The sequence below is a fragment of the Microplitis demolitor genome, chromosome 5 (genome assembly GCF_026212275.2).
Source record: "Microplitis demolitor isolate Queensland-Clemson2020A chromosome 5, iyMicDemo2.1a, whole genome shotgun sequence".
Lineage (NCBI taxonomy): Eukaryota > Metazoa > Arthropoda > Insecta > Hymenoptera > Braconidae > Microplitis > Microplitis demolitor.
This window is the reverse complement of record NC_068549.1, coordinates 6,682,458-6,694,201: the sequence shown is the minus strand read 5'-3', so window position 1 is coordinate 6,694,201 and position 11,744 is coordinate 6,682,458. Positions and strand designations below refer to the sequence as shown.

The window sequence follows — 11,744 nt, the reverse complement described above, 5'->3', positions numbered from 1 at the left end:
ATTAATAGTAATAACAAAATACTTATAATAAATGTAAAGAAATATAAATTTGACGTTACCCTATTTAAATCACAGTTATGCAAAGTAATTATCAAAGTTACAATTTTAATTATTTAAATAAAACTGTATTTGTTCGATATATATTATATATTACGTTATTTATTTTTTAAAATTTCATACTTGAAAAGTCCATAAAAAAATTTATAAATCACTGGATACTAGTTTTTTAATTACTTAATTATTTCTTTACAGTACACAGTGGTTTATAGAGAGCTAAGTAATACAATGTTTAAAAAAATTTTATTTTAAAATATCGATGCCGTATTTTTACGTATTATCTTTCTTTTAATAGTTACTATAAAAACATTCATCATAAACATCAACATTTATAGTTTTAATATTTTTAATAATTATAATTAAGTTAGTAAAAATTGGCAGTTAGTTAGAATATACGATAACAATTTTATCTAAAAATAATAACATTTTATGTAAATTAAATTCTTATCTTATAACTAGAAAAGATACATCAATAGTAAGACATCGATATTATCAAAAATTTTAATTCATTCTCAGATAAATATTTGTCTAAAAAAAAATTTTTACGTTATTTTATACATTAATTTCTTCATAAATTCTGATCTTTATAATAAACTTGTATAAAAAATTATTTCGGGTATCCGCTGTATTAATATTTTAAACAATTTGTTATTATTATTATTAATATTTTACTGTATATAAATTGTCATAATGTGTTTGTATAATATAATAAATTACAAAAAAAAATATAGCTACCTAAAACAATGCAGCTATAATAAATAAATTGTATATAGAAAACCTTTATTTAGTTATGAATTGCATTAAATTTAATTCTTTTATATAAAACTCATCTTATTGAGCATCAATAAATTAGTTAATATAATTATTGCCTATATAAATTTCAGGTTGTATTATAAAAACCTTCCAAACTTTACCACAATGAGAATTATCATCCATCATTAAATAAGTCTGCATTGGTAAAAATAAATTTTCATATTTATCAGTACCAAATTGATACTGTTGCATTGCTCGAAAGACTGCCCGAAACGGAGGTTGTTTTTGTGAATGAAACGTACCTCTCGATCCATGAATAACTAATGCACCTTCTGTTTCTGCATTAGTACATACAGACATATACATGCAATGATCTGGTCTATAGTTGTAACGGCAAGGATAAATGTACAATCTTTCGGGATGATAATGAAATATAATGTTAATAATATCCTGATCACCCCATGTTATTTTTAATCTATACTCTTTATGAATAGGTATCACATAATCTGTCCATCTAAATTCACGCATTCGTGTTAAATTCATCAGCATAACACCTGAATTAACACCAAGTTTTCCATAATAAGGATGTTTGGCAAATCTATTGTACCATCCTGTATTAGGATCTTCATGTTCAGGACTTAGAGCAGCTAATTGTGTTGAGTTCATTTTTTTAAATTCATCCCAAACTAACTCGGGTGGTGCTAAGAACAAGGTATCCGTATCAACGTATAGTATTGCATCAGTGTCATTTAATAAAGCCTATAATTAAGATATATGTATATTAGAGTGGTGATTAAAAATTAAATTTTTTCAGACGCCTCATGAAAAGCTTATTTTTAATGAAAAAATGTGGGGAATTTGGTTTTTTCTTTTTAAGTAAAAAGAACACGTGCCTCAGGAAGGTCAAAGTTCGTTTCTCGATACGATCGTGGTTTTTTCTTAAGTATCTCATAAAATATGCAGATTAAAAATCATAGGAATAATTTTGTAGGAAATTAAATTTTTGACAAAGAAGGTCATGTTAATTTTTTTTACAAAATGTGTATTTGTGAAAATATTTTAAACAAACTTTTTTTAGATCTGATAAATTGAGCGTTTTAAGGATTACAAATGTTGAATAAATTTTTTTCTAACAAGGAAGGTATGCCAAGTTTCCCTCTCGAATTTCGATAAAACTAAGATATATTATTCTCCATCGAAATCTAAGAGACTAGGATTTCGAAAGTAGAAAGAAACAGTAGATATCTGCTTTAGTGTTAAAATATATATATATTTGAGGTGTAAACTACCATTAAATAAGATTACGTTAGCCCTTGAAATATATGCGTTTGCTATAGGTTTACGTGCTTGCATATTTATTAAATTGAACTGTATTTTTTATCAGCAACGTAAATTTAAATGAGTAAGCCATTTTATTATATTTATTTCATGTTTACATTATTTATTTTTTTAATTATTAATAGCTGTTTATTGAATTTTATGCTCAATAAGCAAAATATGATAAGATAGTAGTTCGAAATGTGTATATGTCTTGTTGATTAAGAATTTGTGTAAGTTTGTACAAGAATATTGAGGCAGTTTTTAACAATAATTCCTGGCGGCGAAACGGTTTCTTACTTCGTATCATTATTTATTCGCATATAAAAATTAGAGTGAGTCTTATGAATTTTATCCAACTACTTTTGGCTACATTTCAAACTATAAATATTCGACCAACTCCTGTGAATAATGAAGAAGTACGATTAAAAAATAGTTTGGAAAATATATTAATGTTTGCAATAAATGAATATACTAGGATGGAAATAATTCAAGAAGACTCTTTATAGTTCAGTGAACCATTTAAAGATATGGAAATGGAAATAGTAGATGACAACGAATATACACCCACAGTTGATGAAACAGAGCTTCCTAATGATGTGTGTACTACTGATGAAGAAAGTTTGAATCACGAATACAAATTACGAGTTGTTGAATATTGGCGGAGTGGAAAGAAGAAAAATTTGAGTGTCGACTCAGTCCAACAAAAGTTTAGAAAAGTTCAATCAGTACGGCAGTTGAGGCGGTGAGCACATCAGACAAATCAAGGTGGAACATATAGGGAAAAAATAGCTAAAACTTGTGCTTTTACATTAGAAAATTTTAAAGCTGCTGTAGACGCAAGCATGATAGTTCATGATGCTGATTCATAAAAATGGGCATAACAGGCTAAAAAGGCAATCGGGTTTGAAAATGTTAGTTTGAAAGCGTCTAAAAGGTAGTTAACAGCATTTAAAAGAGCTCGTCATATAGTATCGAGAAAACAACAAATTTATAACATCAAAAACTACTGAAGATAAAGGAACTTAAGCAGAAAAATCGGAAGAATTTGTTAATAGTGTCAGAAGAGAAATGGAATCTTATGGTTTATCAAATACTTTCAATTCTGACCAAAGTGGATTTCAGTTAGAGATACATTCAGGAAGAGCTTTAGCAGTACAAGGTGAAAGACAGGTTGAATGTCTGGTACAATCCATTTCATCTACAACGCACAGTTATACTATACAACCAACAATATCTGTAGATGAAAATCTCCTTTCTTCACTTTTCATGGTTTTGAAAGAGCCAAGTGGAAAATTCAGTCCAATAGTTGAATCAACATTTTTCAGGGCAGGCAACGTATACGTAGTTGCATCAAAATCAACAATATTCAACAACTCGTAATTTGTATTCGCGATTCAAACTTTCTTCATCAGTAGTACACATATCATTAGGAAGCTCTGTTTCATCAACTGTGGGTGTATATTCGTTGTCATCTACTATTTCCATTTCCATATCTTTAAATGGTTCACTGAACTATAAAGAGTCTTCTTGAATTATTTCCAACCTAGTATATTCATTTATTGCGAACATTAATATATTTTCAAACTATTGTTTAATCGTACTTCTTCATTATTCATAGGAGTTGGTCGAATATTTATAGTTTGAAATGTAGCCAAAAGTAGTTAGATAAAATTCACAAGATAGAAAAATATAGTGTAATTTAATAAATATGCAAGCACACAAACCTATATGAAACACATATTTCAAGAACTAATGTAATCTTACTCAATGGTAGTTTACACCTCAAATATATATATATTTTAAGTCCAAAACAGATATCTATTGTTTCTTTCTATTCTTTCGAAGTTCTAGTCTCTTAGATTTCGACGGATTATAACATATCTCAGCTTCATCGAAATCAGAGAAGGACACTTGGCATACCTTCCTTGTTAGAAAAAATTTTATTTTCAACATTTGTAATCCTTAAAACGCTCAATTTATCAGATCTAAAAAAAGTTTGTTTAAAATATTTTCACAAATATACATTTTATAAAAAAAAAGAACATAAATTTTTTGTCAAGAATTCAATTTCCTACAAAATTATTCCTATGATTTTTCCATTAATCTGCATATTTCATGAGATATTTAAAAAAATACCGCGATCGTATCGAATAATGAACTTTGATTGTTCTGAGGCACGTGCTCTTTTTACTTAGAAAGAAAAAACCAAATTCCCCAGGTATTTTTTCATTAAAAAGCTCTTTATGGGGCGTCTGAGAAAATTTGAATAAAACTTTATTATTTAGTAAATTTATTAATTATAATAATTACCGGTAAAAAAAGTCTTTGTGCAGCACAAGGTTTAAATAATCTTTTCCACATAGAGACATCACTATTATTCGGAAATTGTATAGGTCTCAATACAAATGTGAATGAATTATTTGTTAAATATTTCCATTCACTTAATTTCTCATCAAATGCAACAATCAAGTCATCTTCAGCTATAACAATTAATTTTAATGGTCTTTTTGTAAATACTAATGCAGATTTAAACATTGTTAGCGATTCATCTAATCTATCGCCGCAGACAACAACACAAATTGTAACTTCTTGATTTATTATTTCCATCGATTCTTTTTTAAGACGTCCTCGAGCATGTGGATCTCGATGATTTAAAATTATTGAAGTAACTGAATATTCATTATTTTTATCATTACTATTTGACGACTGTGATAAAATATTTAAAATAATTATTATTCCAATAATTGAAATAAATATAATAATGAACCTGTAGATCGATTTCATTGCTCCTTATTTTGTATTCATTGCTATGTTATTTACAATACTGATTATAATTGCAATATTTTAAAAGCATAATTAACATTTCTATCTATACTACAACTAATTAACACATAACTTTTACTAATTTTTTTATTTATTCTTTTTTGAGGTTCGAGTGAAAATTAATCTCATTTTTAACATTATTATTGTTTTGTTTTCACATGACAATGTGTCAAATTATAAACACTGCAGATTTTATATTATTTTATCAATAACAAAATATTAATAATACTTTTATAATAGTCACATTTATATATTTTTTTTTCATCAAATTTTTATAGTATTTTAACTATAATTGTAAGTAAATAAAATAATTTCAATTATTGTTTTAATTTTAAATAATTTAATACGTGTAATTCCAATTCGCCATTTTGGATTATCTTTTAAAGTTTATAAGATAACAGATAATTTTATATTACAAAAATTTATTAAGGTTTTTTAAAGATAATCTTGTATTTAAGATATTTCTTAGATAATTAATATTTTATGAGTGTGTGTAGCACGATCCTGAAGTTAGCAAATGTACGAGTGTGAATGTAGCTGACGATTGACAATTTTTTAAATTTTTGAATAAAGAAATAAAATGTAAGAAGAGTAAAAATAAAAAATGCGTATTTAAAGAACTACAAAATTCGTACGCGCATTTTTTTTTAATTTCATTATTTTAATAAATTTATTTATTTATTTCAAATTTATAAATTGTCTCATGTCTGCAGATGTACTGAAATTAGCCGACATCTAATTATTTTTAGTTTTTTTTTTTAAACGATAAATTATAAAAAAGAAATATTTTTTTTAAATTGCACCAATAATTTTTTAAATTTTCTACATCTGCATATTTTTTATTTTTTTTTTTTGACATATTTGTTGGAAAACATCTAAAAATTGTTCATTGTCTGTTAAACTCAAGGATCATAGCAGAAAATTAAAAATTTCCAGATTTTTTTTCAACAAATCAATTATAAAAAAAAAATATGCACATGTATAAAATTTAACAGACTATAAGTGCAATTTTTTTTAATATATATATATATATATATTGTTTTTTTTTTTTATAATTTATCGCTTTGAATAAATTCCAAAAATTATTAGACGTCGGCTAACTTCAGATCATGAATGTAGCAGACACCAGAAAAATTTAAAATTATTAATAAGTAGAGTAGATAATTTGAAAAATAATATTTATAAAAAATGCACTTATTAATTTCAAAATTTTTTAAATGCACATTTTTAAAAATTTACATTTTATTAATTATTTACTCTATTTACTAATAATTTTAAATTTGTCTAATGTCTGCTACATTCACACTAATAAAATTTTATAATTTTATCTATTTTGAATTCTTGAAAAATAATTAAAGTTTTTTTTATTAAAATCATAAATAAAATCTTATATTAATTTTACTTTTAAAAATAAATAATAAATTTTACTTGAATGTTAATTTTTTATATTAAAATAATTAATTGAAGCAGATAATTTATAGATAATATTTATGACAACAATCTAAACTCTAGCGGTAAATTTTAAAACTAAATTGTAACGTAATTTATTCTTTAAAAGTAAATCCAATGGCGGGTGTATGGAACTGTACTGCTGCTTTTGTTTATTTTTATTTCAAAACTCCAATTTAAAAACGTGTAAAAATTTATTACTGAAGTGTGAAAATATATTCAAGTAATAATTAAATCTATAAGTGTTGCATAAAAAAAATTTAATTTTAAAATTCCCGAGATGCCGCCGTTATCCAAAGGATTCGGCGAGCATATCGAGGTTAGTATTTTAAATTTCATTATTTAAATGCCTTATACTTAGTTAAATAATTTATTTGTTAATACTAGGATTACAAAGTACTTGAATTTTTGGGTAAGGGTGGATTTGGATGTGTTTATAAAGCAAAATGTTTAAATACAAGAATAGACGTAGCGATCAAAATGGTATGTATTGACTTTGATTAATTTGTGGCTTGAGTGTAACGTATATTTTACATTACCTGTTGCATCAAAACAAAACACCATATGTACTAATGAGCTGTTGTTTTTATTGTAGATCGACAAAAATTTAATGCAACGCCATGGAATGATTGGCAGAGTACGTGATGAAGTAGCTATTCATTCACGATTAAAACATCAGTCTATTTTAAAGCTTTATACATATTTTGAAGACGCTAATTATGTTTATATGGTACTAGAATTGTGTCCTAATGGAGATTTACAACGTTTTTTAAAAGAACATTATCCTCAAGGGCTATCAGAAGATGAAGGTAACTTTCTATAAATCATATTATTTATTTGACATAGTGGCCACATTTCTGGAAAACCAGGAAATGTCGGGGAATTATAAATATACTGGAAAAATCAGGGAACTTCGTGGCAAAGCTGGAAAAATTTTTACTTTCTTTTTTTTTGATTGAAAAAATCTGATAATTTTTTTTTTGTCAGAACTGTTTAAAAAGTGGCGCAGCACGAATGCGATTGTAATACCGTCTTAAAAAAAATTAGTAGAAATTGATCCCAATAGCGAAAAAATAAAGCAGTTAGAATTAAAAAAGCTGTTAGAAAAAAAAGTCTTAGTAGAAACCAATCGTCAGGATCTTGAAGCTATTAACATGCATATTGACAAGTTAAAAAATCAAAAACACTAAAAGTATACATAAGTATTGAACTAATAAGTTTCACTATATTTATTATTCGCGTATTTGATTAATATCTTATTAATATTCTATAAAACGTTTTTATTTATGAAATTTATTCTAGCGAAAATGAAAAATTTATTTACATTTTATTATAGAGTAAGTTATATAAAAACATAGATTTAAAATAAAGAATAAAAAATTGTTCATTTAATAAATAAAAAAAACCCATGAACATTGACAAATGATAAAATAAAGTTTCATTTAACGACAACGATTGATTATCTATTGAACTGACTAATACCATTTTATTTTGAATTAAATAAACATTTCCAATGATTCAATATTACTACATATGGTCAGGAAATTTTTTAATCATTTGACTGGAATACCTGGAAAAGTCAGGGAATTTCAGTTTCAAAAATCTGTGGTCACCATGATTTGATTTTAAATATTATTGATTAGTTTTATTAAAAGTAAATTTATTTTTTAGCTGCCAGAGTTATAAAACAAGTATTAGAGGGATTGCTTTATTTACATAATCATAAAATACTCCACAGGGACATGTCTCCTTCTAATTTATTATTGACTGCAGACATGCAAGTGGTAAATAAAAAAAATATACTGTGTAAATAAATTTTTTTATTTGCTTTCTATAATTATTAATAATTGTAATATTCTCGTAGAAAATAGCTGACTTTGGACTCGCGACATTATCAAAACCTAATGAAAATCATATGACTTTATGTGGTACACCTAATTACATTTCACCTGAAGTAAGAACATAAATTTATGATTTATTTGTTTTTTATATATTGTGATGATATTAATGAAAAAAAAATTATTTAATAGGTTGCGACAAGATCATCACATGGTCCACAAGCTGACGTATGGGGTTTAGGATGTTTGTTGTACACTTTATTAGTAGGCAAAGCTCCATTTGATACTGATGGTGTAAAAAGTACTTTGACTCGTGTTGTTATGGCTGATTATACTATACCATCTTATTTATCTGACAAAGCAAAAGATTTAATAAGTCGTTTATTAAAAAAAAATCCACATGATAGAATTGAATTGCGCGATATTTTAAAGCATCCATTTATTACATCCAATGATCAAAAATTCCAGGTAATTACTTTATTTACTATCAAATATTTTTTATAATTACTATAAAATTAGATTTGTGTATATACTACGGTGGTCGTTAAAAATTAAATTTTCTCAGGCGCCCCATAACAATGTTTTTTTTTTAGAGAGAAAAAATACCTGGGGAATTTGGTTTTTTCTTTTTGAGTAAAAAGAACACGTGTCTCAGGACGATCAAAGTTCATTTGTCGATACAATTGCGGTTTTTTTGAAATATCTACAGTACAGATTAAAGGAAAAAATAATAAGAACAATTTTGTAGGAAATTAAATTCTTAACAAAAAAGATCGTGTTCATTTTTTTTATAAAATGTGTATTTATAAAGATATTTTGAAAAAACTTTTTTTAGATCTGAATTTAGCGTTTTAAAAATTACAAATGTTGAAAATAACATTTTTATAAGTATATAGAAACTGTAACAAGCATTAATGATTGATATGTTACGAGTTACGGTTATCTATATTTAAGAGAAAACGTTATTTTTAACATTTGTAATCCTTTAAATCCTCAATTGATAAGGCTTAAAAAAGTTTTTTTTTTAAATATCTTCGTAAATACACATTTTATAAAAAAAATGAACATGACTTTTTTTGTCAAGAATTTTATTTCCTGCAAAATTGTTCCTATGATATTTTTTTTAATCTGCATATTTCATATTTTAAAAAACCGCGATTGTATCGAAAAATGAATTTTGATCGTCCTGAGGCACGTGTTTTTTTTACTTAAAAACAGAAACCAAATTTCCCAGGTATTTTTTCACTAAAAAGAAGCTTTTCATGTGGCGTCGGAGAAAATTTAATTTTTAACGACCACTCTAGTATATATATTTATATATTTTTTTTTTTAATTTTATTAGGAAAAAGTTTTATTGAGCAGAGCATTATCGCGAGATAGAATGGCTGATTCAGGATTAGGTAAAACAATGTCTTCAGTTGATCGAATGCCTCGAGGCCGCTCTCGTTCAGAAGAGCGTGCTTCGATGGTGCCATCAATGTCTACTCCATTAGCTCCACAGTTTACTGTCAGAAGTGATCCTTTAACTGAGAGAAACAACTATCAGAATAACTTCGCTTATCAAAGTAAGCGAAATGATTATTCTCGAGAGCAGGCATCTGTACTTTCAGGCATACCACCACCTCGTAGTAGAGTATTTTCACGAACTTCCCAAAATAGCTGTGAAGACATTAATCGTCAGAAAAATGATAAACAGAGATGTCGGGAGCAAGCTGTTGAAAGTCTTAAAGATCAAGATGTTAACACAAAATTACAAATTCCACCGTTGAATTCTCAAAGACTTTTGCCGGCAAGACATCGTACGAAAAATGCTGTTCTTACAATTCTAGATAGTGGAGAAGTGTGTATTGAGTTTATAAAGAAAAAGAATAGTAATATGGTAAGTTTTTCATTATTTTAATTAAATGTTTATAAATAAAACTATTTTTATTATTTTTTCTAAGACTAATTGTAATTAAAATTTTGTTTAATTAGGAACGCATTGGGGAAGTTTGTAGAATATCAAGTGATGGTTTGCGAATCGTTATATATAAATTAAAAGAATCTACACCAATTGGTGATGAACCACCTCCATTACCTTCTTATGGCGCTGATAACATTTATTCATATGAAAGTTTACCGTCTCGACATCATAGGAAATATATTTATGCTGCAAGATTTGTTAAACTTGTTAAAGCAAAAACACCTAAAGTAACATTATACACTGAACGTGCTAAATGTCAATTTATGGAAAATGGACCACATCCAGATTGTGAATTACATTTTTACAATGGTATTAAAATAGTTTGTGTTGACGGTGTCGTAAAAACAACAGATTCAAGTGGCAATAGTTATGGAGAAGGAGAAGTACCACATGAATTGGAAGAATATTATGAACATTACAGAGAATGTTATAAACGTTGTTTACTTCTTGAAACAACATTAACTTCATTAGAATCTGCTACAGGTCATTCATACTTTCCAGCAATTATTGGACGGAAACCTCTGTCTGCTGGAAGTATTCCTTCTTTGCAAGGAAAAGAAAATGTATCACGAATGACAAACAGCCCACCTGTGGTAAATTGATAAATTTATTTATTGTCTATTAAATTGATACAATTACTTATATATTTATTTGTTTCTTTAATTTTTTTAGATGCCTTCGTTTGATGCCACTTGTTCGGTAATGTCTGCAGTAACATCAAGATCTAAAAAAACAAATTCTGTTCGTTCATCACAGTATGCATTTAATAGAGTTATTATTCCCGGAATTGGAGTAGCAATTCAATTACCGAATGGAGATGTTAAAATAGAGTATAAAGATGGATCTGCAATAACAGTTCGTCCAGATAGTCGTGGTGGTGGAGTATTATACGAAAACGATAATGGTGCGATTACCAAATATTCTAAAAATCATCATCAAAATGTTCAAATGCCTTATGAAGTGAAGGAAAAATTACGACATTTACCTACAGTCATTACTCATTTAGTACAACCGAGGCATCGGAATATAAGATGATCAATTTCATTTTTTTTTCTTTTTTACAATTCAAATGACAATAATTTTAAATAAATTTTTTCAACATTAGTTTTTAAGAAGTAATTGCATATAAAGATTATATTTAATATTAAAAAAAAATATTTTACTTGTAAATCATATTATTTTAATATTTTTAAATAAAATATATAATTACTTTTATCATAATGACAATTATTTTTATACTGTTTTATTGTAAATCATAAAATATTGCAATAAAATTATTTTAAAAATTATAAGTACATAAAATTCATAAAAATAATACATATGTGTAAGGGTGGTTGTTAAAAATTAAATTTTCTCAGACTCCCCATAAAAGGGTTCTTTTTAGTGAAAAAATACCTGGGAAATTTGATTTTTTCTTTTTGAGTAAAAAGAACACGTGCCTCAGGATAATCAAAGTTCCTTTTTCAATACAATCGCGGTTTTTTTTAAATATCTCATTAATTATGCAGATTAATTGAAAAACTCATAAGAACAATTTTGTA

The 11,744-nt window shown here is 26.4% G+C and overlaps 2 protein-coding genes across 2 annotated transcripts; one reads left to right on the top strand and one right to left on the bottom strand.

Annotated features, from left to right (window-relative positions):
• Positions 1-489: 489 nt before the first annotated feature.
• Positions 490-5,312, bottom strand: LOC103572051 (glucoside xylosyltransferase 1). The gene is made up of 2 exons (XM_008550442.3): positions 4,441-5,312; positions 490-1,569 (listed from the first exon to the last, which is right to left on the bottom strand). The coding sequence occupies exons 1-2, from the start codon at positions 4,912-4,914 to the stop codon at positions 907-909; spliced, it is 1,137 nt and encodes a 378-aa protein (XP_008548664.1). The 5' UTR covers positions 4,915-5,312; the 3' UTR covers positions 490-906.
• A 1,214-nt stretch (positions 5,313-6,526) lies between these two features.
• Positions 6,527-11,516, top strand: LOC103572052 (serine/threonine-protein kinase PLK4). Its single transcript, XM_008550443.3, has 9 exons — positions 6,527-6,721; positions 6,790-6,885; positions 6,998-7,211; positions 8,074-8,186; positions 8,267-8,356; positions 8,433-8,708; positions 9,583-10,119; positions 10,215-10,796; positions 10,876-11,516. Exons 1-9 carry the CDS (start codon positions 6,683-6,685, stop codon positions 11,236-11,238), a joined length of 2,310 nt encoding a protein of 769 aa, XP_008548665.1. The 5' UTR covers positions 6,527-6,682; the 3' UTR covers positions 11,239-11,516.
• Positions 11,517-11,744: the final 228 nt, after the last annotated feature.